The 27,882-nt window shown below is 49.7% G+C and overlaps 2 protein-coding genes and 1 non-coding gene across 8 annotated transcripts; 1 reads left to right on the top strand and 2 right to left on the bottom strand.

Annotated features, from left to right (window-relative positions):
• Positions 1 to 1,346: 1,346 nt before the first annotated feature.
• Positions 1,347 to 10,987, bottom strand: NOLC1 (nucleolar and coiled-body phosphoprotein 1). Of its 2 annotated transcripts, none has more exons than XM_052660672.1 (13): positions 10,849 to 10,987; positions 8,184 to 8,239; positions 7,943 to 8,073; positions 7,707 to 7,843; positions 7,150 to 7,315; positions 4,819 to 4,943; positions 4,557 to 4,698; positions 4,155 to 4,283; positions 3,737 to 3,847; positions 2,997 to 3,635; positions 2,696 to 2,811; positions 2,431 to 2,523; positions 1,347 to 2,262 (listed from the first exon to the last, which is right to left on the bottom strand). In XM_052660672.1, the coding sequence occupies exons 1-13, from the start codon at positions 10,966 to 10,968 to the stop codon at positions 2,104 to 2,106; spliced, it is 2,124 nt and encodes a 707-aa protein (XP_052516632.1). In that variant the 5' UTR covers positions 10,969 to 10,987; the 3' UTR covers positions 1,347 to 2,103. The 2 variants fall into 2 exon arrangements, with proteins under 2 accessions (XP_052516632.1, XP_052516633.1); XM_052660673.1 differs by having other exon boundaries at positions 7,943 to 8,070.
• A 1,617-nt stretch (positions 10,988 to 12,604) lies between these two features.
• PPRC1 (PPARG related coactivator 1) lies at positions 12,605 to 26,494 on the bottom strand. Of its 5 annotated transcripts, none has more exons than XM_052660664.1 (14): positions 26,303 to 26,494; positions 22,678 to 22,866; positions 22,043 to 22,189; positions 21,840 to 21,932; positions 18,812 to 21,716; positions 18,467 to 18,520; positions 17,607 to 17,664; positions 16,775 to 16,845; positions 15,078 to 15,807; positions 13,957 to 14,106; positions 13,782 to 13,848; positions 13,537 to 13,658; positions 13,144 to 13,295; positions 12,605 to 12,852 (listed from the first exon to the last, which is right to left on the bottom strand). In XM_052660664.1, the coding sequence occupies exons 1-14, from the start codon at positions 26,453 to 26,455 to the stop codon at positions 12,749 to 12,751; spliced, it is 4,995 nt and encodes a 1,664-aa protein (XP_052516624.1). In that variant the 5' UTR covers positions 26,456 to 26,494; the 3' UTR covers positions 12,605 to 12,748. The 5 variants fall into 5 exon arrangements, with proteins under 5 accessions (XP_052516624.1, XP_052516625.1, XP_052516626.1 ...); XM_052660665.1 differs by having other exon boundaries at positions 16,775 to 16,842; XM_052660666.1 differs by having other exon boundaries at positions 26,321 to 26,494.
• Positions 26,495 to 27,475: 981 nt separating this feature from the next.
• On the top strand, positions 27,476 to 27,592 carry LOC128068107 (small nucleolar RNA SNORD22). Its single transcript, XR_008201457.1, has one exon. It is a non-coding gene; the product is annotated as a small nucleolar RNA SNORD22 (small nucleolar RNA).
• The last annotated feature ends 290 nt before the right edge of the window (positions 27,593 to 27,882 follow it).

Genomic DNA, 27,882 nt, shown 5'->3' with positions numbered 1-27,882 from the left:
TTGTCACTTTTTTTGAGCCCTTTAAAAAATGTACAAGCCATTCTTAGCTCCTGGTCAACTGGATCCAGTCCATGGCCCATTTTGCCAACCACCAGTTTTAGACCCGGAGAAGGCGATGGCATTCCACTCCAGTACTCTTGCCTGGAAAATCCCATGGACAGGGGAGCCTGGTAGGCTGCAGTCCATGGGGTTGCGAAGCGTTGGACATGACTGAGCGACTTCACTTTCGCTTTTCACTTTTATGCATTGGAGAAGGAATGGCAACCCACTCAGTGTTCTTGCCTGGAGAATCCCAGGGACGGGGGAGCCTGGTGGGCTGCCGTCTATGGGGTCACACGGAGTCGGACACAATTGAAGTGACTTAGCAGCAGCAGCAGTTTTAGACCACCCAAACACTGGACTTATAGCCTGAACAAGACACCATGACACAAGGTATAGTCAGGAAGGTATAGTCAGTCCACAGTGAGCCTCCACAGGTCTGAACTCTAGCCCTCTAACTGGCACCCAAGTTGTTCTGAGTAGGAGGTAGGAGGGCTTTGGATTCACATTAGTAAAACTCCCAAAACACATATAAACCAGTCAGTTTATTATTTTGTAGTTAAGATGTAGAACTTTCACCATGCAGACTTTATACGTATGTCAGCATACTTTCTTCCTAGCGGCAGTTACACAGAAAACCAGGTTATCAGGTTACTTGGAACCCAAACAAAGGGAGGCAAATCTTAACTTACACCTCATCTATAAAGTTACGGCACACTTTCCCAACACAGGGACAGCCCAGCACCAGAGAACTTGGGAGAGACTGGAGAACTCAATTTTCCTCCTCACTTGCTCTGGCTGAGCACTGCCAACATTAATCTCCTACAGGTCTACAAAAAGCCTGCATGGCCCAAGAGCCGTATCTATGCTCACAGGTTTTTTTTATTGTTACCTCCACTGATACTGACAGTGAGGTTCTAAAGGGAGCATATGAGTTGCTCCCATGTATCAACTACAAGACACAATAACCCTGTTAGAATGCTTTCCCAACACCACTCTAACTCAAGTAATACTAGATAAAATGCTTTGTAAAGGTTCTTCTCCTCTCCATTAGCATATACATAGGTTACCTATAAATTCACCTGACTAATGGAACCTAATTCCTACTGAGGATTTTCATTATAGATTTCTTCCTTCACTTTCTTGATCAGTGACTCCCAAACATGTAAGAAGTTAATCAAACTATTTTGTGTCACCATGCTACCAAGACAGAAATACCAAGTGATATGTGCTTTTCAGATTAAATTTTGTACTTTAAAATGTAAAAAAACTGAGAAGATATATAGTCCTCAGAAGCCAATCAAAAATTATCTTTGAACAGTAAAAAAGTTTATGCTTTTAAATTAATAAACATATATTGCAAACATTATGTGATAATAAAAATACAAAAAATATCCAGGCTGACCCCAGGGCATTCACACATTAGAATTTTGTCTGAAATAAAACAGTGACTTTTATCCCTCAAAGTAGGTAAGTCCATGCTGGCTGAAGATTTCAGTCCTAGACCCCATGGATGAGGTACATAGTTCATGCTTAACAGATATACACATTAACAATGCTTAATGTTAACTGTCCTTCATCAGGGCTCTGAGGGGTAGGAAGCATGAAAAGTGGACACAAGCACTCACATAGGCAGAGTTCTCCAATTATAAAAATTCTTACATGTGACCTTTACCAAGTCTTGGGAGATAGCTAAGATTTTAATCTGGGGGAACCCACCTCTGAAAACCACAACAAAAATCAGTAAGAAATGATTTAATAGGAAATATACAAATTTCTCAGTATGAAGACTTTCACAGAACATGGAGGGAATGACAACTAAAATTTTTCTTAAAAATGAACACTCTTTGTCCTTGCTACCCAACACTCAAAAAACAAACCTGTACAAAACCACAAACACAAAAAAGGACCCTAGAGGGTATTACAGTGCAGAGTCTTCAGACCTATTCTAAACTGTTCTCTTCACCAAGACCCTCCCCTGAGAGAGCCTAGGATTCCCAGGTCCACTGAGGACGGTGAGTGGGCTCAGATCATCACCCTTGCTGTGCCACAGACAGCCCACGGTCACTCACTGTCAAACTTAACAGAGTTGACTTGGACAGAGATGGAGCCTCCCCGGTAGCTGCCCCGCTTCTTCTTGGTTTTCTCGTGCCGGAAGGATTTGCCTTTGGTGAACTTCAGAACCTGATTGGCTCGCTCCCCCCAGTCTCCAGCTGCACCCCGCTGGTAAGCAGAAAGAGGTGGTTAGCACAGAAGAGCAACCCCAGGGCCCTGTCATTTCTTCTTGCTCCAGGCAACTCAAACCCAGAGAACCTATCAACCAGGACCAAACACTGTACTCTCTCCCACCCCACCCCCTCAAGGATGGTGAAGACCCCTCGTTCTCCTCACCTTGGCGTCAAAGGAATTGTCTGCCACTCGAGCATCCACCTCGATCTCCTCTTCCCTGATCCTTCGGAATGGGGAGGATGCCCTTCGTTCTCCCTGGGGAAGAATGGAGCAGGAAACTCAGGATGGAGCAGTCATGGAACAAAAAGGCCCTCCTGAGCTACACACTTGAGCGTGTGTGCCAGGCCAGGCAAAGAGGTGTCCAGATGATCTGCAGTTTTTGTCTGCTCTAAAAGCTGGCTCCTGGGAGGAAAACAAGACAACCTACCTTCTTCCTTTTAGGAAATGTGTTGGGGGTCTGAGGCTTTATCTTCTTTGCTGGAGGAGTCTCTGCCTCCTTAGCAGCCTCATTCTTCTTCTTCTTCTTCTTCTTCTTTTCTGACCCTACAGAACAGAAAGCCAGACTCAGGAAACCAGTTTCCTGTCCCCTCCTCCCAGGCTCCCACACCGAGGGCCTCCAACTAACTGGAAGCTGGTCAGGGGCTTTGGCTCCCTAATCCACTCCTCTAGAGTACCGCCCATTCTTGTTTAGGGGACAAACCCAGGAGGCAGGTTTTTTGGATACAGACCTGGCTTAGCAACTGCCACTGCTGCCTTTTTCTTCTCCTCCTCCTCCTCATTGCTGCCCCTGTCTGCTTTTCCATTCTGGGCAGTCAGTGCAGAGGTGCCATTGGCCTTGGTGGCCTGCGGTCTTGGCGTGCCCTTGCCCTTGGGTTTCTCCTTCTCCTCCTCACTGGAGTCATCAGAGGAAGAACTGCTGCTGCTCTCGGCCTTTGCTTTCTTCCCAGAGGCTGGTTTGGAAGAGGCTACAGCTCCCACCTCCTTCCGTGGCTTTTTAGTTGGGGGTTTAGGTGTCTTCTCTTCTTCCTCTTCCTCGCTGCTAGAGCTGTCTGAATCCGAGCTGCTGCCCCCAGCACCCTGAGAGGCCTGCTTGGCAGGCAAAGACAGGGCTGCTTTGACTGTCGCCTTGGACTTAGGGGTGGCTACAGTCTTCTTCGTCTCCTCCTCGTCACTAGAACTGCTCTCCTCCTCACTGGAGCTGCTGTCAGCCTTTCTGGTTAGAGGCTTCTGGCCACTGCCCACAGCCTGCTTGGGAGTGGCAGCTAACTTAGCCGCAGGCTGCTTGGGAGTGGCGGCGGGCTTACTTGAGGGATTCTTGGTGGTACCAGCTGGCTTGGCAGGAGCTTCGTCCTCAGAACTGTCGGAGTCTAGACAGGGAGGTTACAGTGAATAGGTCCCCGAATCAGGCTAAAGGGGGTCCTCGGAGCTACCATCGCCCCGAGGGCCTCCTACGCTATACCATCCTTACCTGAGCTGTCTGAAGAGCTCTCTGCTGCCTTCTTTGCTGGAGCTGCTTTAGTAGCTGCCTTGGCGATGACTGCCTTAGCTGGAGGTTTCTTTTCTTCCTCAGAACTTGAATCTTGAGAGAAGCAATGGCATTAGGCTGGGTCCAGAGTCCCACCAGCGGCAGGAAAAAGAAGTGTAGGGAGTTCTCTGGTGGCCCAGTGGTTAGGACTCTGGGCTCTCACTTCCATGGCTGGGGTTCAATCTCTGGTCAGGGAACTGAGACCCCCGCAAGATATGTGACACAGCCAAAAACAACAAGGATGCAAAGACCGGTACAGAGCATTAGCCCTGAGGTGCTTCAGAGAAAAGCAGAAGGGAACAGGAGCATTTCCTTCCCTACTCCTCACACACTCCCAGACCCAACACAGGAGATGACTCACCAGACGCGTCGCTGCTCTCCTCGCTGCTCTCCACAGTCTGCTGCTTCTCTGCAGCTTTCTTGGGGGACTGAGTTCCCACGGACTTCTTGGGTGGGGGAACAGAAGGCGGGGGGACTGAGCTATAGGGACCTGTTTAAAAGGGACAGTGTGATAAAATATGTACACAGATTTTTTGATACCGCTTCCTTCTAGAAATGGAGCTTAATTCCCTTTCCCTTGAGGGTGGGCTCAGATTAGTGACTCACTCCTAACAGACTAGGGCAGGGATGATGGCATGCCATTTGGCTTTCTCCTTTCTCTGGGACAGGCCAGCTGTCAGGCCAAGGTCCACGTGGTGACTGCAGAGGTCCTCCTGCCTTTGGGCCCTCGTCAGTGGTAGCTTGACTCCCCGTGTCCAGTCACCTGGTTTTTTCTTCATGGGCTTTTTCTTCTGCTCCTCTTCCTCCTCCTCACTGGAGGAGTCCTCACTGCTGGAACTCTTTTGGGCAGGTGCGGCAACCATTTTCACTGGGGCCTTAGCCACAACTTGCTTTTTAGGTATGGTCTGCATCACACAGAGAAAATCAATTACCAAAGGAAAATGATGACCCAACCAATCCTGCCAGGAAATGGAGGACTTCCACCCTCTTGTCCCCTCTTCCCTGGTAGAAATTAAGGCCTATACCTTCTTAGAGATGGCTACTGCCTTTTCCTCCTCTGAGTCATCATCACTGCTGCTGCTGCTGCTGCCGCTGCTGCTACTAGCTGCTTTGCCATTGGCGACTTTAGGTGCTGGCCGAGGTGATGTACCTAAGAAAATAGAAATAACATGAGTATAAAGACAGTTTTCGGACCCGCCACCTTCAGCGGCCCTGCCACCAAGATGCAGAATTTCGTGAAGATCCTGAGGAGAATGACCATCACTCTTGAAGTCAAACCCTCAGCTACAACAGAAAATGAAGGGCCAAAATCCAGGATAAAAAAGAATTCTTCCTGACTAGTAAAGATTGATCTTTGCTGGCAAGCAACTAGAACACAGATGTACTTTGACTATAAAATTCAAAAGGAGTGTACATTTCACCTTACTTTTGGGACTTCATGATGGTACTAAGAAAGGAAGAATTCTTACCTAAGTCCCAAGAACAAGCGTAAGAGAAAGAAGACTAAGCTAGCTGGCTGTCTGAAATACCATAAGGTGGGTGTGAATACCCTTCAGATGATAGCTGGGCTCAAGTTTTTACAGCCAACCACTCTGACATACATATGTATTGTTTCAACAAACTGTAAGACAGGTAATTGTATTCTCGTTGAAAACAGACATGAGCTGGACTTCCCTGGTGGTCCAGTGGCTAAGAATACACCTGCCAGCCTTCCCTCATGGCTCTGTGGTAAAAAACAAACAAACAAAAAAAAACCCACCTACCAATGCAGGAGACACAGGTTCAATCCCTGTTCTGGGAAGATCTCATATCCCCTAGGACAACTAATCCCGGGAGCCACAACTAAAGCCCCAACACTCTACAGCCTGTGCTCTGCAACAAGAGAAGCCACCAGAGTAAGAAGCCTGCACACCACCACGAGGGAGCAGCCTCCATTCACCTCAACTGCAGAAAGCCCATACACAGCAAGGACCTAGTACACCCGGAAATAAAGAAAGAAAAATATTTTTTAAACAGACGTGAACTGGGACTTCCCTGGTGGTCCAGTGGCTAAGATTCCATGCTCCCAATGTAGGGAGCTGGGGGTTTGATCCCTGGTCAGGGAACTAGATCCCACATGCACCAACTAAGATATGGTGCAGCCAAATAAATAAAATAAATATTTCTTAAAAAAAAAAAAAAAAAAGACATGAACTAATAAACATCGAAAGAAAGGAGTATCAAGATATTAAAAGGCTATAAAAGCCTCCTCCTATTAGCTTGGAACTTAGGAGTCTGTTGTTATGCCCAAGTCTCAAAATCTCCCAATGACCACCAGGGAGCTGATATCCGATGCAAAAGCAAGAGAGTTTTTATTACCAAGCTCGAGCTGGGGCTCCCACTGTTACCGACGCAGCGGCTAAGGAGAGGAGCCCCGAACTCTGGGTTATATTGCTTATATAGGGTATTCTCGCGCGAAAAATTCGAAAAACTGGAGTTTCCAAGTTGGGAGACCTCTAATTGGTTACCTTCTGTGGGGAAGGGTTAGGTGTTGGGTTCTGATTGGTTCCCATTTCCACGGTAAATCATTACTTCCAAGGTAAATCACAAATGTAACTCATTACTTCCAAGGTAAATCACAAATTCTTGAACTTAAAGTCAGGAGGTTTAATCTAAGGGCTGATTGGCTCGTGCACAGTGGGGCAAGTTTAGGCAATATCCAAAGTCTAAGTCTGTTTGCCCGGTACCTTTGCAAAATGGAGCTCTTTTACAAGATAGAGTAGCTTAGGCTCTTCACTGTCAATTCTCTTGCCTTTGCAGCAAGCATAAAGGAGAAGGCTGTGGTTTACTGTGGTATTATCAAAGGATAAATTTCCTGCCCAAGTTCAGAAATAAACCTGTCTTCCAAAAAATTTTATGATGCAAATCATTTGAATATGCCCTCTGAAGTCTTTTAAACATGTTTCCCCTCATTGCCCACTATTTCTATAGTTGAAAAAAGTGAAAGTGTTAGTTGCTGCTCAGACATGTCTGACTCTTTGCAACCCCATGGACTGTAGCCCACCAGGCTCCTCTATCCATGGGGATTCTTCAGGCAAGTCTACTGGATTGAGTAGCTATTCCCTTCTCCAGTGGATCTTCATGACCCAGGTATCGAACCTGGGTTTCCTGTATTGCAGGCAGATTCTTTACTGTCTGGGCCACCAGGCAAGCCATTTCTGTAGTTACTAGTCCCTAATTTAAAAAAAAATGACACCAGTCCATACCCTAGTTCAACAACCAGTGCCATTTCATCCCTGTGGTGAATGAGGAATTTTCACACCAGTCCCCAGAGCAACGTGGTCCCCAGCCTAGCCTCTTGGGAACAAAAACAATACCTGGTTTGGCTGGGGCTTTAGCCTGAGTTTTCACTGCCACAGGTGTTGTCTTTGGCTTCTGGTTCTTTGGTGCCTCGTCCTCTGAGCTTGAGGCAGAATCGGAATCAGAGCTCTCGGCCTTCTTAGGAGGAGCTTTGACTGTCTTGGCCTGTGGCTTAACTCCCTTCTGTAAGAAAAGCCAGGGGAATCAGCAAGAGTTTTAGGGCACCCAAAGGACATCTTAAGGTACAAAAGCAAGCTCCCTTTTTTAGGCCTTGTTCCTGACATTCCCTGTTTAGAGCTCCCTGCACCTGTCCACAAAACATCTTGGGAGTCCTTGACAGTGTCCCAGAGAAACCCAACACTGTCAGGGATGCAGAATGGACTGAATTTCCTCTAGATTCAGGGTTCAACTTTCACCCTACAAAATCCTTTCCAAACCTCATATTTCTACAACCTCTCTGAAAGACCTCGTAATAATCTGCTGTTTATAACCAGCACCACCAGGCTAAAAGCCAAGATTTTGGATTTCTTCTTTCCAATTCCTTAAGCAATTCCTTTCCTCCCCAAAGCTGCACCTCAACAGGCTTTTTCTTTCTGTCTTCTTTCTCCTCATCATCACTGGATTCTTCACTGCTGCTGCTGCTGCTCTCGGATGCTTTGACTGCAGCCTTTCCAGGATGCTGAAGCAGACTGGCCTGCTTGGCAGATACAGCTGAACAAAAATACGAGTCTCAGTAAGAATCAGCCATTTAGTACTACTGGGAGACTACAAATCCTCTTCCTGGAACCACAACTCCCTGCTGGGCCTTACCAGCTTTCTTAGCTGGAGGTGCCTGGTTTTCCTCTTCACTGCTGTCGTCACTGCTGTCACTGGATGAAGTCTTCTTCTTAGCCACTGGTCCATTTGCCTGTAACTTCCGCTTTGGAGCCTTGGTGGACCTGCTGAGGCAGATTAGGCTAACTTCTGGGGAACAGGACCTTCTCAAAACAAAGAATACAACCCAGCCTACTCACAGGGAGAAAACTGCCACACTGGCAAAAAGAAGACTTACTTGAGCCAGAAACTATAGATATCCAAGAGGGAAGAGGCGTTGGCATCCTGCTGGGTCTGTAAGAGAAAAGAGAGAGAAAGCAGGGTAAGAAAGTTTTATCCTGGTTATTCTATGGGAGTTCAAATTTTGTGTTACTCTCTCATTAAAAGTCACTTATTTTGTCTGCTCTATCTGATATAAATGTTACATCTCTGAAGGTTTCTCCTACTTGCATAAATTAGGAGAAAAATATTCTATTTATGTATTTCCAAATTTTTGGTAGCAAAAACTTGGGTTATTCCTGTAGTTTCTGGCATCATCTATTCCCCTGCCTATCAATCCTATTTATCAAGGCCTTTAAAAACGTGCATTCCATTAAAAACACTGCTTTATTCTAGCAGTGTACTATCCAGGAATTTATCCTTACCCATAAAACAAACACCTACACAGGAAGATGTTTGCTGCAACCTGGTTTATAATTCCAAACCACTGGAAATCAACCATCGAGAGAAGATTAGTAAAAATCTATGCTAGTTATTCAGGAAAAGGCAATGGCACCCCACTCCAGTACTCTTGCCTGGAAAGTCCCATGGACAGAGGAACCTGGTGGGCTGTAGTCCGTGGGGTCTCGAAGAGTAAGCAGGACACGACTGAGCGACTTCACTTTCACTTTTCACTTTCATGCACTGGAGAAGGAAATGGCAACCCACTCCAGTGTTCTTGCCTGGAGAATCCCAGGGACGGGGGAGCCTGGTGGGCTGCCGTCTCTGGGGTCGCTAGAGTCGGACAGGACTGAAGTGACTTAACAGCAGCATGCTAATTATTCAGTGCAGAACTGCATTCAGCTGTTAATTACACTGCTTATGAATTATGAGTTGGTGTTCAAAAAAAATGGCAAGGCATTACAGTATATACGAGAGTACAGGCTCAAAGTTAGATGAAATGTGAAACTTACTTCTGCCGGTTAGTAATGTGTGACCCTGAGTAAATCACTTGATCTAATACTGTTTTTCTTCCCTTTAAGATAGATAATACTATAAAGCACTAAGTTGTTGAGAGAATGAGATAATGCACATAAGGGGCTTAGCATCTGGCCCTTAGTATGCCCTCCACAAAGATTAGCTTTTGTCACATAAAAAAGATTTCTGATTCTTTTGAAAGGCCCAATTCCACCCAGCCGGATGTGGAAACACTCTCTGCAGCCTCTAACAGTCAATGCAAAACAGTTCCAGTATGAAAGCAGCTCTATCAGATCACATATGGCAGGCCGTCTCAGCTTAAGGAAGCCCTTTGAGGCTGATCTGACTTATAACTTGTGTAACCTGATTCTACCACAAAGAACAAGCTTATCTTCTTAATCAAAGACTAAGACCACTAAGGACTACCATATGAGCTTCCCTGGTGGCTCAGATGGTGAAGAATATGCCTGCAATGCAGGAGACTCAGGTTTGATCCCTGGGTCAGAAAGATCCCCTGGAGAAGGGAATGGCAACCCACTCCGGTATTCTTGCCTGAAGAATCCCACGGACAGAGGAGCCTGGCGGGCTAGGGTCCATGGACTCACAAAGAGTCATACACCACTGAGTGACTAACACTTTCACTTTTAAGGACTACCTCACCACTCCACTTTATCTTCAAGGTGTTTTCCTGTGCAGTCTTGTCTGATCTCTTTGAGATGGAGATTCCAAACCTTTCATATTCCTGGTCATCTTCCTTTTATTTGTTTTTAGAACATCCTAAGGTACCATAACCAAGATAACAACTTCCACTCATTGATGCTTTCTGAGCACCAGGCACTGGTATTGCCACTTTGCATATATCATGTTATTAAAACTCACAAAAATCCTATAAAGTGAATGATGACATGCTCATAGAAGTAGAAACAGATTCAAAGAGATTAAGCAAGCTGCCTGGATCATACACTTTTAAAGTGGCAGAGACTGTTCCCAAACCTACACTTGTCTGATGCAGGAAGTCAGAAATTCCACAACTGCTTGATGCTCAACCTTGCTTCTACTCCCGTTCATTTTTTTCTTTAGTAACAAAAATCCCAGCTTTCATTAACGGCTTCCCCGTGGCTCAGACAGTAAAGAATCTGCTCGCATGAGGGAGACCCGATTAGAGCTCTGGGTCTGGAAGATCCCCCGGAGTAGGGAAAGGCTACCCACTCCAGGATTCTCTCCCGGAGAATTCCATGGAGAGGACCCTGGTGGGCTTCTCCATGGGACTGCAGAGTCGGACACGACTCAGCGACTAACACTTTCACTTTTTTTCAGTTTTCATTATTTCTAAAGCAATTCTATTTGAGTCCTGGGTAAATTCGGTTGAGAGTTAAACTCAAGTCACGCTTGGCACTACCAGGAGACTCTAATGCCTCCGGTAGGACCAGGCGCTCCCGCCCGGTCGCACTCTGCTAGCTACGTGACGTAGGCCACGAGGGTCCCACGCTGCCACCGCCTCACCTCTCACCAGAAAAAAGCAAGACTCAGCGCTAAGTAGCCAGACCTCGTGGAAGTGATGCCAAGACTCCAGGCTTTCCACCAACCGCCGAGAGCTCGGCACAAAGACCTGGCAGTCATTAGTCTGGCGGACCCCGCACACTTCCCTACTTGCAGACTTAAGCATGCCAGGGCCCGCAGCCCTGTGGTGATCCCACCCCAGCCCATGATCCAAGCCCCGGACTCACAGCGCCTGTTGCCTTGACGAATTTATTGGCCACGCTCGAGAGCTGGTTATCTCGCAGAAAGCCGAGCACGAGGGGATACAGGTCGCTGGGAACCACGCGGCGTAAGCCGGCGTCCGCCATCCTCCGGGTAATACGCGTCACTACCGTCGCGGACGCACACGACTCAAGAAACCGGAAGAGGCGGCCTAGGGGCGGGCCCACGCAACGTCCTCGCGCTGCGCGGGACACGCCGGAAGGGGCGGGCGCACTCGCGGAGACAGGGTAAAGGCGAAATCCATGGACGCTTTCCGGTCCCACGAGTGTCGCCATCTTGGAAAGGCGGAGCCCGCCGTTCTGCTTTGTGAAGGCGGAGCCCTTACGTCAGAGGTCACGCCTTTGGTGGCGGCGGGAAAGCTTCGGACTTCCCGCGCCTTGCCTTCCTGCTGGAGCCACCTTTCTCAGTGCAGCGGTTACCCGCGCCCCTAGCATTCAGATATCAGAGTAAGGCGTGGGTCGGCGGGCCTGAGCTGACCTTGAATTTTCTAAACTTGGTCACATATCCCACCGTCCCCTATTCGCGCTGCCAGTGGATTCCTACTTTTCTCCATCTTCACTTCAACACTCTGGAAGGCCCTTTCTCAAAATACCACCCCAACCTCTGCACTCCCAACTCCATTACCGAGGGCCCTTCAGATTATCTGTGGTAGTGGTGAGGTATTGAGCTTCAAAACTGTCCACCTCAATCTTGACTTGCCCATGAGACAACTCTACCCTCCCTTATTTAAACAGCTTCAGGTCAGCTTCATGAAGAGAAAAAGGGGATGTGCAATAAACCGGAGCGACAGCAGCAATCTCTTCAAACGGATAATTCTGAAAATAACCCTTCTACTTCCTGGGTCACAGTCCACACTATGAGTCCTCCCCGTGGAAGAACTAGAAAACCCCTCAACTGCCTGTCATGAGTACTCAAATTTATCAATGCCCAGGCCTATTAAGTTAATTTCAAGTTCTCCATATTTCAGTTCACATTAGCAGATAGCAATCCCTACAATCCTGTCTACTAGCCCTAGACTATTTCTCCTTCATGCCCCTCAGGGAGGTAAGGGTTCACTTTCTCAAAGGATACACTTCTTTGCCTTTCTCAAAATAGGCATTCCCCTGTCCTTGGTATAATTCCTGTATGTCCCTCTTTCCTAAAGGTCTGTTCACCTGCATGCATTCTTTAAACATCTGAGCACCTGCTGAATGCCAAGCATTGTGCTCAAGCAATGGTACACACAAGCCTGTTTCAAAAACCTTTATTTACAACAGGTGTGAACTTCCTCTGGGTCCCTGATATTCAAATTCCTTCCCAGACCAATAGCACCACGCTTGTTGGAAATGCAGAATCTCAACGCCCACCCCGTAACTCAGAATCCGCATTTTTAAAAGATCTCCAAATTTAGCTACCCTTTCAAAGTCTGAGAAGCACTGCCCTAGATGACTGATTTCACCTACAAGACTCTTAAAGAGCAGTTTCAAGTCCAATAGGATTCTGCACCTAACTGAAGAGGGGTCCTAGGAATCAAATGGAAGTGAGAATGGCCCTGTTGGGTTCAGAGAGGAAACACGACTTCTGTGGCACCAGCACCATAGAAAAAAGCACAACAGCACTTGGCAGTTCTCTCTAGTTCATGTTTATTAGTCTGCCTCAACCCCATCCATCTTACATAGGAATGCAAGTAAATGTGTTTCAAAGCGTATTATAAAAAAACAAATACCACTTAAAATCTGATGTATTACATTTTTATTTCACTTTTTTTCCATTTCTTTAGAAAACAGTCATCTCCTCGCTAGCAGCTCTCTCCCCTAGACTGGGGGAGGGGAATGGAGGAGGTTGGGCACCTCCAAAGAAAAGGGGATGGGGGAGAAGGGCCCAGGGTTACCTCCTGAGGTTCTTCTGGGCCTGTTTCAACAATGTGTCAAAGTCAAGAGAATCAAATTTGCTCTTTACAGGAGCAGGGTCAAAGTCTTCCCGGTTGGAGTCTACAAAGGTAGAGAGAGACAAACATCAAGGTCTCTTTGAGTACACCTCCCAACCACAGGGTCTCAAATGGCCAGCTACCTCTCATATCTATAATGGATGGAGCTAAAATCTCCTGAATTTTAAGTCAAAAGACAGAAGAGCCCCCATTTCTCCTCTCATCCCACCCTTTAAGCCCTTCATGTGTCAGAGGAAGACAAGTCTGCCTCACTAACCCCCATCTCAAAAGGCTGGGGATTCTTCCAGGGAGGAGATGGGAGTGTACCAAAGGCTCAGGGCCTCCCTCCACTCACCAAGATCAGAATAGCTTCTCTTGCAGAACTGCCTGCGGCCCCCAAAGCAGAGATCAAAGGGCTGTTCATCCGCCTGCCTCAGCTTGTGGCCGCTCTCAATGGCTGCAAATGCCTCCTCGGCATACCGATAAGTGACGAAGCCATAGTTGTCACTGGAGGGGAGGGTGAGACAGAAGCTGAGATGGCTATTTGGGCACAAGCCGTGGAGAAGAGACAGCTCCCCAGGGTACAGGGACTGGAGAGCTTCTTCTCATTCCCCAAATAGCCAGCCCTCTGATTGTAGAGATGAAGGTGTCCTACACTGCCCAGCACACTGGACCATTCAGGAAAGACAAAGCACTGAGACAGATAATAGGACAGGAAGGACATCCTGAGCACAGGGCCCAACCTCACCCTTGGACACGGAAGTGGATGGTGCACTCCTCAATCTCCCCAAAAACAGAGAACCTCTGTTTCAGCTCTGACCGAGTCATGCGGCCAGGTATCTTCCCAATGAAGACCACTCTTCTCTCTTCCTATGTTGGGTCAAGGAAAATTGACACACCATGAGCCGAAGCCATAGCTGCAGATGGCTCTGTGAGCTCATGTCATGGCTCAGGCACAAGCCCTCTCCTCCTGGGACCTGTTCCTCTACTCACTATTGCACGCTCCTTCTGCAGAACTCTCTGCCTTTGGTAATGGTCGTGTGAACGATAAGAACTGTACCTGCCAAGAGAAAAAGGTGCTGTCAGCCCCCTAGACATTAGACAGCTCAAGTCTCAACTCATAGGCTCTTGCACCCCAGATGCACCAACTCCCTGAAAACATGCTCACCGCCGCCTCCTGTCACTTCTCCGGCGAGGAGATGGAGAGCGGGATCGGCTTCGGGAACTAGATGATGAGGATGAGGAAGAGGAGGAGGAAGATGAGGAGGAGGAAGAGGAAGAGCATCTTCGGGAACGTCCAGAAGAACTGCAACTGGACCTAGAGAACAAAAGATCACACAGAAATGGAGGAGTGGAGATATCATCCATTTACCTCACCTTGGCCCCAGCCCTGCCTCCCTGTCAGGAAGCTCAGGACCAAAGGCAGAGAAAAGCAGAGGAGGTGCAGAAGAAAAGCAAACTGAGAACCTCGTGAACTTTACATGTTCTAGAGTATCTGGGCATTGATCTTATTTATTGTCAATTATGCAATTAAAAATAGAATAATATCTAACAAGTCAGAAAGAATAAAAATAATACTCAGAGATAAACTGCTGGGCCCTAGGTACTACAACAAGCCGAGGGGTGGCGGGTGTAAGGGAGAGGTGGGAGGGCAGGCAGGCCCGTGTCTCTGGAATCCTGCTCCCCTCATGTCTCACAGGAGTACTATGATTATAGCATTAAGGGGAGGTGACTGTGCTAGATCTGTAACAGACGACATACCTGAAGATAAGCTTCACCACCAAAAACCAAGAATTCTTCACTGATGAAGTGGAAAAATTGGGGTCTATTATAGAGAAAAAGGTATTCCCCAAAAGTAGATGAGGCCATAGTGACACCCAAAGGACACCAGACTCTTTCCTCAACAGATGATTAAAAGGATTATTTGCCATTAACAACCCACTAGGCCCACCATCCCACATCTACCAGAAAAAACAAGAAATAAGGACTGATACAGTGCAAAGGAATCAACATGGTCAAGACCAAACCCTAACGGTCTCTCCCAAGGCAGGTCTCTAGGAAGCAGGAGATCTCAGAGATATCCCAATCTCCAACAGGGGACAGAAGCTATCTTTTCACAGCTTGCCTCCTTCAAATCCAGGGAAAGGGAAGAAGACAAAAGCCAAAGACAGAAATAGAAAAGCCTTTGTGCCTGAAAGTTCATCAAACTCTATGTGCAAAAGCTTTCAGAGTAAGCCAGAGGAGAGAACTTCGAAAGTGGAGAGAACCTAACAGGCCATCAGAGCTCACCTTCGCCACCTCTTGTGTGGGGGGGAGAGGGACCGGGACCGGGACCGGGATCGGGATGAGGAAGACGACGATGAGGATGAGGAGGAAGATGCTTCGCTGGTCCGGGTGGACCCAGAGCTGACAGAACGGCTGCTGCGGCCACGGCGGCCTTGCCAGCCCCGGCTTGGGGGGCTGGCTGACCTGCAGGCTTTTCGATAACAGCGCACTGACTGCTGCTTGGCTGAGGGATCAGGGAGAGTCCTAGTGTTCATGTCATTCCGGCAGGGTGAGGCCTCAGGGGACAGCAAGGCAGATGGGGCAAGGCAAGGAGTTTGGGGATCTGCCTGCTCTTTGCTAGTCCTGTGATCAAGTGGCTTCTGGGAGGCAGCTGTGCCTGGAGGCACAGAGGTGACTGAGCCCAGGGACAAGACAGGCTTGATGGTGATATCCTGATGGCGTTTGACGTTCCATCGGGAGCCCACCTCTGGAATGACTAGGGCAGACGTCTTTTTTGGGGGGGTCCTGCTCCGAACACAATAGTCATGGTCCCCAGAGCCCACATGGACTGGACTAGGGCCACGGACCCCTTCGTGGAGGCGGGCTGCAGCTGGATGTTTGGCCTCTGTAATTCCTTCAGGCTTCAGGGTTCCCTCCTGGGCGGTGGACTTAGGAGATTTGGCTTTGGCCAGCAGAGAGACAGCAGCCAGGGGCTTCCATAACTGATGGGGAGGGGTAGCTGGAGGGGTGAGCCCTGTGAGGGGAGGGAGGATGGAGATAGCAGGATGAGATCCGATTCTACACTTCTAAACACTGTGTATACAGGCTCCAGAGAACCCCACTTCATTTCACAAAGTGTACTAACACTGATCAGCAGCCCAACTTCTCCCACTGTTACAACCGCTCCTTCCCATGAGCTCCCCATCTTGGAGACCAGCAACAGAAACCCAACTGGCTAGAGTCCTCCTGAACCTCTCATTGCCCAAACCCAGCTGGTGGCCAGGTCCTGTCTGTTCCACCTCTTCATTCTTAGACTCACCCCCTGCCCCCGGCACTGACTGACTTCCAGGCTGCATTTTCCCTGAACTCATGTAATCATCTAATAATCTTCTACCTTGGGCATCACACCTGTCCACCTGTCTTCTACATTCCTGCTGGAGGAAGCACTCTAAAACCAAACTGGTAAGACTTTTTCAATTGCTTCTTCAACGTACAATATAAAGTCCAACCAGCTTAACATGGCCAAGTTCCCATAACCTGGCCTCCTACTTAACACTCCAGCTTTCTCTCTTCCGAGCTCTGCCCACCACCCTGATCAGCCACTACACTCCAGCCAAAACGAACCACTCATTTCCCAAAACATACCGATACCAGGCTAGCTCTGTTTCTTCAGTTCACTCAAGCTGTTCCAACAACCTCAAATGCCCCTGGTGTCAGTGATTTTCTCAAGCCTCCGATTTGAGGATTACCTTCTGTATAACCCTGTTCTGATAGTCCCTCTTCAGACCCCACTATAAACCAAATGGGTTTCTTTGACACACAACCTCTGATACTCGACGTGCTCATCTGTTTACACATCTGCCCCCTGGACTGTGAGAACCTCAAGGACGACGATCAGATTTCCTTATCCCCAACACCTACACACACTTGCTGCAGAGCGGGCTCTACAAACATTTGCTGCATAAACTAATCAAAGGCAGAGTTCCCCACCCTGAACCCACCTGCCACGTTGGCCAGTTCTGGGGCTTGTAACCGGTCTAGGGGCCTCTTCTCCTGGGGAGTGTCAACGCTGCTGGCGGGGGGAAAAGGGAAAGCCTGGTTCATTGCCTCCTCAACATCTGCTTTCCTCATGAAGCAACAGGAAAGGGGGACGTGCAGAGAGGAACAGGGGGCACAAACTGTCCCAATCATTCTCCTCCAGCACAAAAAGGGTTTTAGTGACTGAACTTTATGTAAGTTGGATCTCAGCTCTCTCCAATTTCTGGAGGCAGGCTGACTATGACCTTGATACCCCCCACCTCCTCCAAGCCGGGAGCCTCTTGTGCCCGGCTCAAACCAACCCAAAATCAATATGGAGGAAAATATGCTTGGCAGAAGAGGATGGGGTATCATGAAGAAAAAAAAAGGCCTCTTGGTACTGGAAAAATGGGGAACAAGGAGGTCCAGGATACCTGTGTCCTCCAAGGAATCAGGGAGCCCTAGCCATGAACATCCTCCCCCATTTTTTTCTTACACCATCAGCAGTGTTTTGAGCAACCTTAAAGCCTGCTAAATAAAAGAAAGAAACCCCCCAAAACACAACTCGCCAGAACATAAAAGGCATCACCATTTGAAACCCCAGACTGGAATCAGCCAGAGGATGGTTCATATATATCCTCCTATGTATCACCCAAGACAATGCTCAGTAGTGATGGGCTGAGCCAGGGGTGGGGAACAGGTAAAGACTTTAGAGCTGACTAAATGTCCCTTAACAGAGGCATCCAGTTGACAGTCCTGGAGCGCCGGCCGGCTGCTGACCAACAGCTGTAGGGTAACTCACATCCCCATACTTACCCTGAGTTTCCTACAGCCAGGCTGTCAGCAGGAGCCGGGGGAGGGCACTCCTTTTTGGCTGCAAAGAAACCATACTAGTTAAAAGCCCAACCAGACGTTCCATACTGAGGAGGCACAGAACCGCTGGCTTTAAGACACAAAGGAGGAAAATCCATTTTGCCTACATACTCCATTGGGGTCTCCCCAAAGAAATCCATTCTCCTCCAGTGGGTACCCAACAACTATTTTTAATTATGTCTCTTCTGCTTAAGAACAAGCACACACTCCACTGAATCAGAGACTGAGTCCCAACTCCTAAATCTAGCATTCCAGGTTCTATATAATCCACCTAATTAACTTGCTAGTCTTATAAGCTACTCTTGATCTACACTTGTACTTTGCGTTGTACTACAGATACCTATTGTCAATTCAGGAGTCATTTCTGCAGATTCCTCTCCCCAGTTAGATCATAAGCTCCTTGAGAACACGACATAGCATCCTCCACAGCACCTAGATCCACACTTGTACTGAGAAGCTGAACTAGCCATTGCCTTTCAAATATACCATATGTGACCCTTCCTGCACCTCTGCCTTTATTCACCACATGCAGGCTCTCTGAATTCCTGTCTTCCAAGGCTCAGCTGGAGAACTACTTCCCTCTAGAAAAATGTCCCCAGTTCACTTGGATCTCCCCACCCATCCACTCTTTATAGTTCTTGTCATGCTGTACCCTCTCCCTGGCTTGGATTGCATCAATGGAATTGTCTTCCCATTCCAATTAGGGCGCCACTCTAGTGGCAGACTCCCCTTCTCCCTCCTCCCAGTTTAAGCAACTACAGGGCTGGGCCCAAAAGAAACATCAACAGAAAGGGTTTCCTCACCTTCTGATTTCTCAAATTGCTCCAGCAGACTGGACAGGTCTGACGCCTCAATTCCTGCGGAAGCACACAACACAGGATTGGAAACCTGCCCCTATCCACTGAGCACACTGGTCCCAAAAGTTCCAAAACACCTTGCTTCTCTCCCTATGTGCCCCCTGTACACTGTGATAAGTAAACCAGGGGAGTAACACTCCCTGAGAAAGAGAATCAAACCAACCCAGACTCCTCTCTCTCAAGGATTCTAACAAAGGTCAGCCCCATGGAGGCTTATCCTGTTTTACGGAGGACACTCCTCACACAATTCTCACGCCATTCTTCACAACAACTGAACTGTGTGGCACTCACCAATCTCACTGATGAAAGCCTGCACCACGGCCTCAGGACCCTGGGTACGAGGGGTAGGTAGAAAGGACAGTTTCCTTAGACGGGCTGGGTGGACAGCAGGCAGTTTGGTGGTAGCACCCTGCCTTGGTGCCGGTGTGGGAACAGCCTTGGCAACAGGAGAGGGTGGTTTCTCCTTGGGCCTAGTCTCCTGTGGCTCAGGCTTTAGCCTCTCTGATGCAGGCTCCTCAACAGCCACATTCTCAGCAGACACACATGGTGGAGCCTTGATCCGAGGGCTGTGCACTGGGGAGGACGCCTTGTGTTTCAGATGGGGAGATGCAGGCACTGGCTTGACCTCCACCTTGGTGGGCTCTGTCTGTGGAGCTCCCTGGCCAGCTGCCCCAAGACTGAGGGGAGGAGCCATTGGCACAGCTGGCACACTTTCAGGAGAGCCAGCTGGGATGCCACCAGGCTCCACCTTGGGTGGGGGGACAACTCTTCCAACTGAGGTTAGTGGCAAAGGAGGTGGGGGAACAGCAGGCCAGAACGGAGGGTGTTGCAGCCCTGGGCCCCATCCCAAGGGCCCGTAGCTACAGTTGGAATTATACGGTGGGACTGGGGCAGGAGGAGGTACCCAAGGCACATTACAAGTGGGGGGCACAGCATAGGCACCTGGAGTACCAGACACTATGGGCACCGTTGGTGGGGGGGGCAGGCAAGGATAGCCAGAAGGGGACACAGGAGGATAACAAGGCCAGGGTGGCACAGGGGCATAGTGAGTATAGGGATCAGGTGGCACTGGCCCCAGAGACATCGGAACATTAGGAGGCTGCAAGGGTGGTGGAGGCAGATTGGGCACAGCTTGCCCATTTGTGGGAAGGGGCAGCACAGGAGTCATGCCCAGCCCACCAGTTGGAAAAGGCAGAGCAGTGGGCATTGTGGGGGGCATGGGCTGCACAGCAGGAGGTGGCAGTCTTGCTGGCAGCAGTTTCTCTTGGGATGGCACCTGCTCAGTAGGAGCTGAGGCCATAGGTTTGCTCACAGGTGGCTCAGGACTAGGAGAGGCAGGGCTGGGGCCCACAGACCCAAAGCAAGCCTCAGGAGGAGCCTCAGGACTTCTCTGCGGAGCTGTCTTCTTGGCTGGGGCTGGAGGGATGACAAGACAAGGGATGTCTGCCAGCCCTGTGGGAGTTTCTGGGAGGCTGGGCCACTTCCCAGTGGGAGGCTGAAGGGTCCTCTCTTCGGCCTCTGGCTGGCGCTGCTGCCTTCGTCGCCGGTACTCAGATAGGCTAAGAGGCCGAGGCCTGACTTCCTGGGTTGTGGTACTGGTACCAGTTTCTCCCTTCAGAGGACCTACAACCTCCCTGACTTCAGGACTGTTGTCCTTTGGGGGTTCTGAGGACTCTGATTCTAGGAGGAGCTGGCCACCTGGATTCCTCTGGGCTGATGATACTGCACCACGTCTGGGATCAGTTGGCCTAGACTTAACCAGTACAGGGTCAACTGGAGACAGGTCATTGGGAACAGAGTCAACCTGTACTGACTTGACCAGGACAGGGTCAACTGGAGACAAGTCATCTGAGATGGGAACAACCACTGCAGGGTCAGCTGCTGCTGAGTCAGCCAGGACTGCATCAGCTGGGAGAGGGTCAACCAGCTCTGAGTTCGCTGAAGCAAGGTTAGTTAGCACAGGGTCAACAGGTTCAGTGTCAGTCGTAGTGGGACCAGGGTCAACTACAGTGCAATCAGCTTCAACAGAGTCAAGTGGCATGGGGTCAGCTTGAGCAGAGTCAACCAGTGAGAGATGCGTTGAAACAGGGTTGGCTTGGATAGGGTCAACCAGGCTGGGGCAGAGGTCTACAGGGTCTTCTTTAACAGGACTAGCTTGCTCAGTACTGCTCTCCAAGTTCACAGAGCTGGGCTTCTCCAAGGCAGCTGCCCAGGCCCGAGCCCAAGCTCGGGGCTTCCCTCTACCATGGGGAGGCCCAATCTCTCTTTGAAGGTCCTCCTGAGGCAGGCTGCCTCCTTGAGAGGTCACCTCTGGAACAGCTGTAGACTGCCCACGAGAGGCCGACCTCAGCCTCCTGGTGTAGCCCTCTGCACAGGCAGCTGGCTGCTCCTTGCTCTTCTTCCTCCTGCCCTTTCGAGCCCTCTGGGAACTTAGCATTGTGTTGGCTGGTGGGTTCTGAGGCCCCTTGGGCACCAACGGCTCCATGACCTCCCTGGGCTCCAACATGGAGGCTGACTCCAACTTTTCCTTTGAGTCCAGTGACAAGCCCTCATCCTTAGGGCAGAGGGTTTCCTTGGGAACAGCAACCTCTGTCTCCACCTCTAGTGGTGGCATGAGCAGCTGCAAGGCCGGACTGACCTCTAGTGTGTCATCCAGGAGCACAGGCTGGGGGCCAGCAGGGATCTGTCGCACCACAACTGGGATCTCCAGGTCATTGCCAGCTGTGGCCGCCTGACCCACAATCTCCAGCACCACACAATCCTCAGGCAGTGTCAAGTCATCTGGCTGCTCCTGAAGCTCATCCTCGAGCGCTGTCAGGTGGGTGAGGTTGGGCAGGCAGTACGGGTGCATGGCCCGCACCAGCTCACTCAAGGAGGAGATGCTCTCGTCTCCAGCTGCCTGTACTGCCATCTCTGCTGCTGCTGCTGTTTTCTCTTCCTCCTCAGGACTGGCTAGGTGCATGGGGAAGTCTGGGATGCTGCTCACAGAGTTGTTAAGCTCCCCAGCAAGCATCTCACTGCTGAAGCCAGCCAGCTCCTCCTCTTCCTCCCCATCACTACGCTGCTGGGGAGGAGGGGACTGGCCCCAGCGGGTTCTTGACCTTGGGGGTCTCCAACTAGGAAGCTTAGGGGAGGAGGTCTCCAAGAAGGAAGGTGGAGAGAAGTCCCAAGGGGGATCTGCGAGCGCCATCTCAACCTACAGGATAGAAAACAAGACATAGGCATTTTCTCCAAGAATATATTTTTCCAGGCCTGTCCCCACATATTCCTCCCCCCCGGGAGTCTATGAGGCTCCCTAGGGCAGGCTTACCCCACTTACTCTACTACTGCCTGTGCTGGGCCCCAGTGGGTCAGTTGCAGTGATGAGGTCACGTTCTGGGGGTGTCCGAGAGAGGCTGAGCAACCTGTGCAGCTAAAAGGGAGAAGACCTGAGATGAGTCTGTGTTTCAGAACTTTTATGAGTAGGCCCACGGATGTGGTTCTAACCTTTGCACCATCCACACACCTCTGTCCCACACTTACAGAGGAGCCCTCCCGAGGTGACACGAGCAGCTCCGAGTCAGGAATGCTGTCAAATGGAGATAGGTTCTCAGAATCTGCATTGTCCAAGATCTCCGTCAGAGCTGTGAGCAGTGACACTTCATTCTGGTCCTCCAGAGATAATCTGCTCTGTTCAGGAAAGACAATAGGAAGGTACCACCACCATCCTAACCAAGCCACTGAGAAGGACTAGATGCCAAGAGAATCCCTCTCCTGGGCTCTATTCAGCTCAATTTGCCAGAGACACGAGTACCAGGGGGCATGGGTTCCAATCTCATTTACTACCATCCACTACCTCTCTAGTTTATCAACAGAGACCTGTCAAAATTGAGTCTTGAGTTTGTTTCATACCCTCTCCACTCTCAGTTAAGATGTGGGATGCTCAGTAGACAGTCCTTGACTAAGCTGGAACTGGATTCAAGACAAAGATTAGAACCCTCTGGACATGTAAGTCAGGGGCCCAGGCAGGGAGAAAGGCTGTGGACTATATCAAGTCTGCCAGGGCATACTTTTACATGGGACACAGCCCAAGTCTCACCTAGAAATGAAAAAACACTTCAAGGACTCAGGTTGAGTACCTGGGAACCAAGGTTCTGGAAGTCACAGCCCCAGCTCACCTCTCCAAGGCTACCAAAATCTTCAATGAGGGAGATGAGGGAGGCATCCATATAGCTGTGCATGGTCCCCAGCAGCGCCCCATCCTGCAGTATCAACTCCTCCATCTCCAGGTCCTTGTCCCTCAAACAGGGGCCCAGCCGAGACAGACTGACAAAGCCAGAATCATCGCCCTCCTCGTGCAACAGCGCCTGGGGCAAAAAAGGATAAGGTTAGAAAGGCCCCCTGGGCAGCTATTGACACACTCTGTAAACCAGGTGCCCAGCCCTCCACCAGTGGCCTTGGACTCGGCAGGAGCCCCACTACAGCCACGCCTCTGGACTTGCTGGGCAAAAAAAAGTTTAGACTCCATCTAGACATACTCGGAGCCCACGAAATTGATAAATTGGGGAGTAAAAAAGACCAAGATTGTTCAAAAGAGTCATCTGCCAGCAATGATGAAGACAGACATTCTGAGGAACACACCGAAGGGCAGGAGGTCAGGGAGCTGGCGATTCCAGTGACAACCAGCTTACCTCCCTCAAATCCCACTTATGCCTCTGTTCTCTGCTTAGCTCAAATCCCAGTCTCAACCACCATGAGTGATAGACACATTTATTTCCAATTTCTGTGCTGAAGGCACTATAGTGTGCCACCCAACCTCTCAAAGGTAGTTGCAAGGGAAAAGTCTCTTCTCTGCCCAGTCAGAGCAAAAAAAGAGAAAACTTGATTCTGTGGACGGGCAAGCCCCACCCCATCTCCTCCCTGAGAAGGAACAACATCTTCAGCCTCGTCAGGCAGGGAGCCGCCCGCCCAGGCCTGTCAAAGAGTGTGGGTGTGGGCAGGGCTAGAAGTGCCTGGAAGGGCTGGGGAGGCCAGAGGTAGAGGTATCTTCCCTAGAAGAAACTATAGATGATGCAAAGGCCGGAGAAGAGGAACAAACATGGACAAGCCAGTCTCCCCTCTCCTCTCACAGCAAAGGGAAACTCTGTAACTCTTCCAAAAGAAAAAAAGCAACAGGTGTGATGCACCTTCCCAATCAAGCCAAGGAGTTACAATGCCCAATGAGAGGAGAGGATACCTGGGGACACTTTAAGAGGCCAGGCCTCCTAAAGATGAAGAGAAAGGTGGCAGGTTTTAGGCACTCACTCCTCCCAGGCCTTCACAATCCTATAATTACAAATAGCACCTGAATAGCACCTGCCTCAGCAAACACTTCTAGGTGCACAAAAAGGCTGCACCTCAACTTGCCTTGCCACCTACCTGACCCAGCCATTAGGCTGGAATCCCAAGATGATGCCCCAGCTTTATGAACCACTCATCACCACTTCCATCTGACAGGTACTGGAAACCCAGTCAGAGAACCCCCCCTTCATCTGACCTCACCCATCCCTCCCCCCAAACAGCACAGCTCCCAGAGTACCAAGGATCATGGAGGGGCTAAGCTCAGGCTAAGAGTGTTAGCCACCAGCATCTCTAACTTTAATAACCCCCCCAACTGGTTTTCCCAGTCAGCCTGTCCCTGCAGGGTTCAAAATCAGCTACAAACTTGAAAATACACATTTGATCACCTCTGGAGACCCTCCCTAGTCCCCTCCAAGGGTATTTTCCTGTTCTCAGCATTAGGTTTAAGTCCTTAAATGGATTACAGTGGTCCTGGTATCCCCCACCAGACTCCTCCCGGGTGTCTTCTCTAACCACTCTCTCTGGCCACACCAGCCATACAGGTTTCTCCAATAAGCCATGTTCTCTCCCCGCTCAAGGCCTTCACCCACTATTCCCTCTGAGGAAAGCTCCTCCTTCCCCTTCCCCCATAGTCTCACTTTAAAATGTCTCTTCCCAGACCCTACAAGGTAAATTACTACTGCTGATTACATAATATGCTGCACTTTCCTTTTGTCTCACTCATCATCATTTATTGTCTAACATGATAAAGACATAGGATTCTGGAGGACAGGGGCCATGTGTGATTTACCACAATATCCCATGTTTGAACATAATGGAATCTCAGTACCTGGCTAACTGGACTAGCTTCCACATACTCATCTTTGTGTGTATTTGTGGTGAACAATCTCTCCGTGAGACCTTCTCCAATATCCAAACACAACCTAACCTGGATTATAGTTGGATCATGGATCCTTCCTGCCTCTCCCCCAAAGGGCTGGGGTGGGCAGCACCAGCCCCACAGCATGTGGCCTCTGAGAAAATAAGAGAAGAGGAGGTGGGCAGCTTCCAAGTTAGAGCCCCAGAAGCCATCTTCCCCCTCCAAGGCCTGAATTGCTCTGCTAGAACTGATATTACCCGACAGCCTGCAGCCCAACTCCCACCTAGAAACCTAAAAAAAAAAAGGATTTCAAGGACTCAGCTTAATTGCTTAAGAGAGATAACAGTCCAAACTAAGTCCTGCCCACCTCCACTCTGGGTGGGAGCTTTTAAGGAGCCCTGTTGAGGAGTACGACGATAACACTTTAAAGTAAGAATAACTGAAGACCAAGAAAAAAAGATTATGACAGAATTTCCCCCCACTCAATAAACGTTCAACTAGTGTTGAATAGTTCTCAAATCGCCTCCAACTTTTGTCATCCCCAGAAAAAATTCCAGAAAAGCTTAAACACAAACCATCTCAATTTATGTATCAATTCACAGGAACAGGCCTTAGCTGCCTTCTCCAGAGATGTGGAGGAAAAGCGAGGAAGAGAGGATTCCCTTTCCTTACCTAAGCCTGCCCCATGTAAATGTTGATACCTCCCATACCCCTTGAATTAGGAGGCAGGACTACAAGCAAATAAAACGCCAGCGCCTGTGACTCATAAGCCACCCCAAGCCGGTCGGACAGAAGCCGCCACTAGCTCACTCCACAGCCCTTCAACCTCAGCCCTCTACCCTTCCCAACGCACTCCGCCATCAGCAGGACTACACGCACATCTGGAAAGTCCTTCACCATCCGTCGTAGAGAGGCGAAGCGGGCCAAAGCAGAAGGAAAAAACTCCTTCAAGGTTCTGAGCAAAGTTGATTCCAGCAGCCCCAACCTTCCTTCCAAGTCAGGGGCCCCCAGCGCCGATCGGAGATGGCGGGACCGGCTGAGACACACCCAGTTCCCGGCAGTGCGGCTCCAGCGCCGAAACCAGGTGCCGGGTAGCCTGGAGCGGGAGCCACGTGGACATTCCCTCCCCGCCCCCACGTGGACCCGCGGCCCCCCCGCCCCCGGCCCAGCCCACGTGGGTGCCGGGGCCGCCTAGAGGGGGAGGGGAAGCAGACAAGTTCTCCCGGGAAAATCACTCCCCCCACCCCACGTGGCTCCGAAAAGGCACTGCGGCGCGGGGCTAGAAGCATCCCCCACTCAGCATCCTTAGAGGAAGGTCTTACGCTATTACTTAAGTCTGAATGCCTGATCACCCCCACACATTTGCGCCAGGTTTCCGACACCCGGCTCTGCCCCTCCAGCGTTCCGGAGCAATGGCCATAAGGACCCTGCTTCTGCCAGCATATCCCCCAGCAAACGACCCAGACCCGCTCGGTCCAACCTGTCTCGCGCAGCCACCCGGCATCGACTCCCGAACGCTTCTTCCCTTTCCTGTGGCGTCCACGTGTCACCGCCCGGCACACGCCGCTTTGCAGCCAGCCGCGGGCCGCCCGCTAGTCTCTCACCTGCTCCCCGCCACTCACAGCGCCCACGGTGCCATATGGTGCTTGGCTCCGACTCCCCCAACCGCTGCTGCGCACTCCACCGCCAGGGTCGGGGCCAGGGCCCCCACTCGCAGGCGGCGCGATTCCGTCTCTCCGTCCCCGGCGCGCCGCCATCTTGGCCCCTGAACACCCAGCGCAGCTCTAATCGCCGGCGCCGCCTCGCCCAGCCGATTGTCGGAAGGGAACTACAACTCCCGAGAGACCGTGCAAGACTACGAATCCCAGAAGACTGAGCGGTGATATCGATTTGCACCCGGGAAGACGGCACTGGCCTCGCGAGGGAGCCTGGGAGTAGTAGTCGCATTCAGCAGAGCCTGAGGGGCACGTGGTACAGGCATTCGGTAATGCATGATTTTGTGTTGCGCTTGACGACCTAGTTTCGGAGCGCGAAGGAGATATTTACCTTTTGCTCCTCTTTTTATTTTTTTAATCTGCCCAACTGTCGAAGCGCCCTCTTTGACGTTTTACCTGCTGCTCGTTCCTTTTGCCTTAGTCCAAGTGGGCCTGTGTTTTGAAATAGCACCCCCTCGTGGGCACCCGCACTCCAAGAGCTAAATCTCACCTGCTACACTGCGGCAGGGTAATTTAATTTTGTTCAGTTGCCCACTCTTGTCCGACTCTTTGCGACCCCATGGACTGCAGCACGCCAGGCACAAATTTAATCTTAAAACACCACATTATCGTCGGCTGTGAGATACTCAGAGACCCACGCTGGCGCCTCATTGCCAAATTTAATGCCTGCTATTGCAGATTATCTTGTTGTCCTCCAAAGACAACAAGCATTCTCCTGCTTTTGTTTTTCTCTGTGGAAAACTTAAGCCTCAAAACATCTTTGATGCTCTGTTTTATCCTGGAAAGCCTTTTTGGTCATCCCAGCCAAACTCGAGCACTCCCTGAATTTCTACAGTCCATAATTATCTCTATTATTTACTCATTTGGCATTTAGAATCTCCTTCATATTGTTTTCCTATTTTTCTTTTTTAAGTTTTGTATTACAGAAGTTTAAAATTCATTTCAGAGTACAAAACTGTTTAAGTAAGATACTTGGCCTACAAATTCCAATCCCCAGATTTTAACCTTGTCACCTTTGGGATATATTCAGCCACACTTTCTGTGAATATAAAAATGTATAGGTCGTAGTGAAGAAACATTCAAGCATTACTTTCTGTCCTAGTCCCAGAGTTTGTAAAGGTGAACCCACTGGGGCTAGCTGGAGAAGAGAAAAGTTTTTTCCAGAAGGAACTGAGGGATCATAAGGACTTCTAAACGTGGGAAAGGGAGGAATAAATTATTTGTTAAAAATTGGTTGTATATTTTTTTTCCAGACCTGAAGAAAAAACAAAGCCTGTATAATGAAATCTAACTCTTGGAGAACACCAAAAAGGAATTTTCAAGTTATTTTTTATACAACCTAGCTGTTCTAATTAGCATATAATCATTTCAGCCTTTCTAAATAAAAGGGGGTTGTTCTAGTTTGGTTTGGTTTTGGCCAAGCTGAGTGGCTTGGGGGATTTTAGTTTTCCAACCAGGGACTGAACCTG

This window comes from Budorcas taxicolor, chromosome 23, assembly GCF_023091745.1.
Source record: "Budorcas taxicolor isolate Tak-1 chromosome 23, Takin1.1, whole genome shotgun sequence".
NCBI lineage: Eukaryota > Metazoa > Chordata > Mammalia > Artiodactyla > Bovidae > Budorcas > Budorcas taxicolor.
The sequence above is the reverse complement of the archived record's forward strand: the minus strand, read 5'-3'. Positions and strand labels throughout refer to the sequence as shown.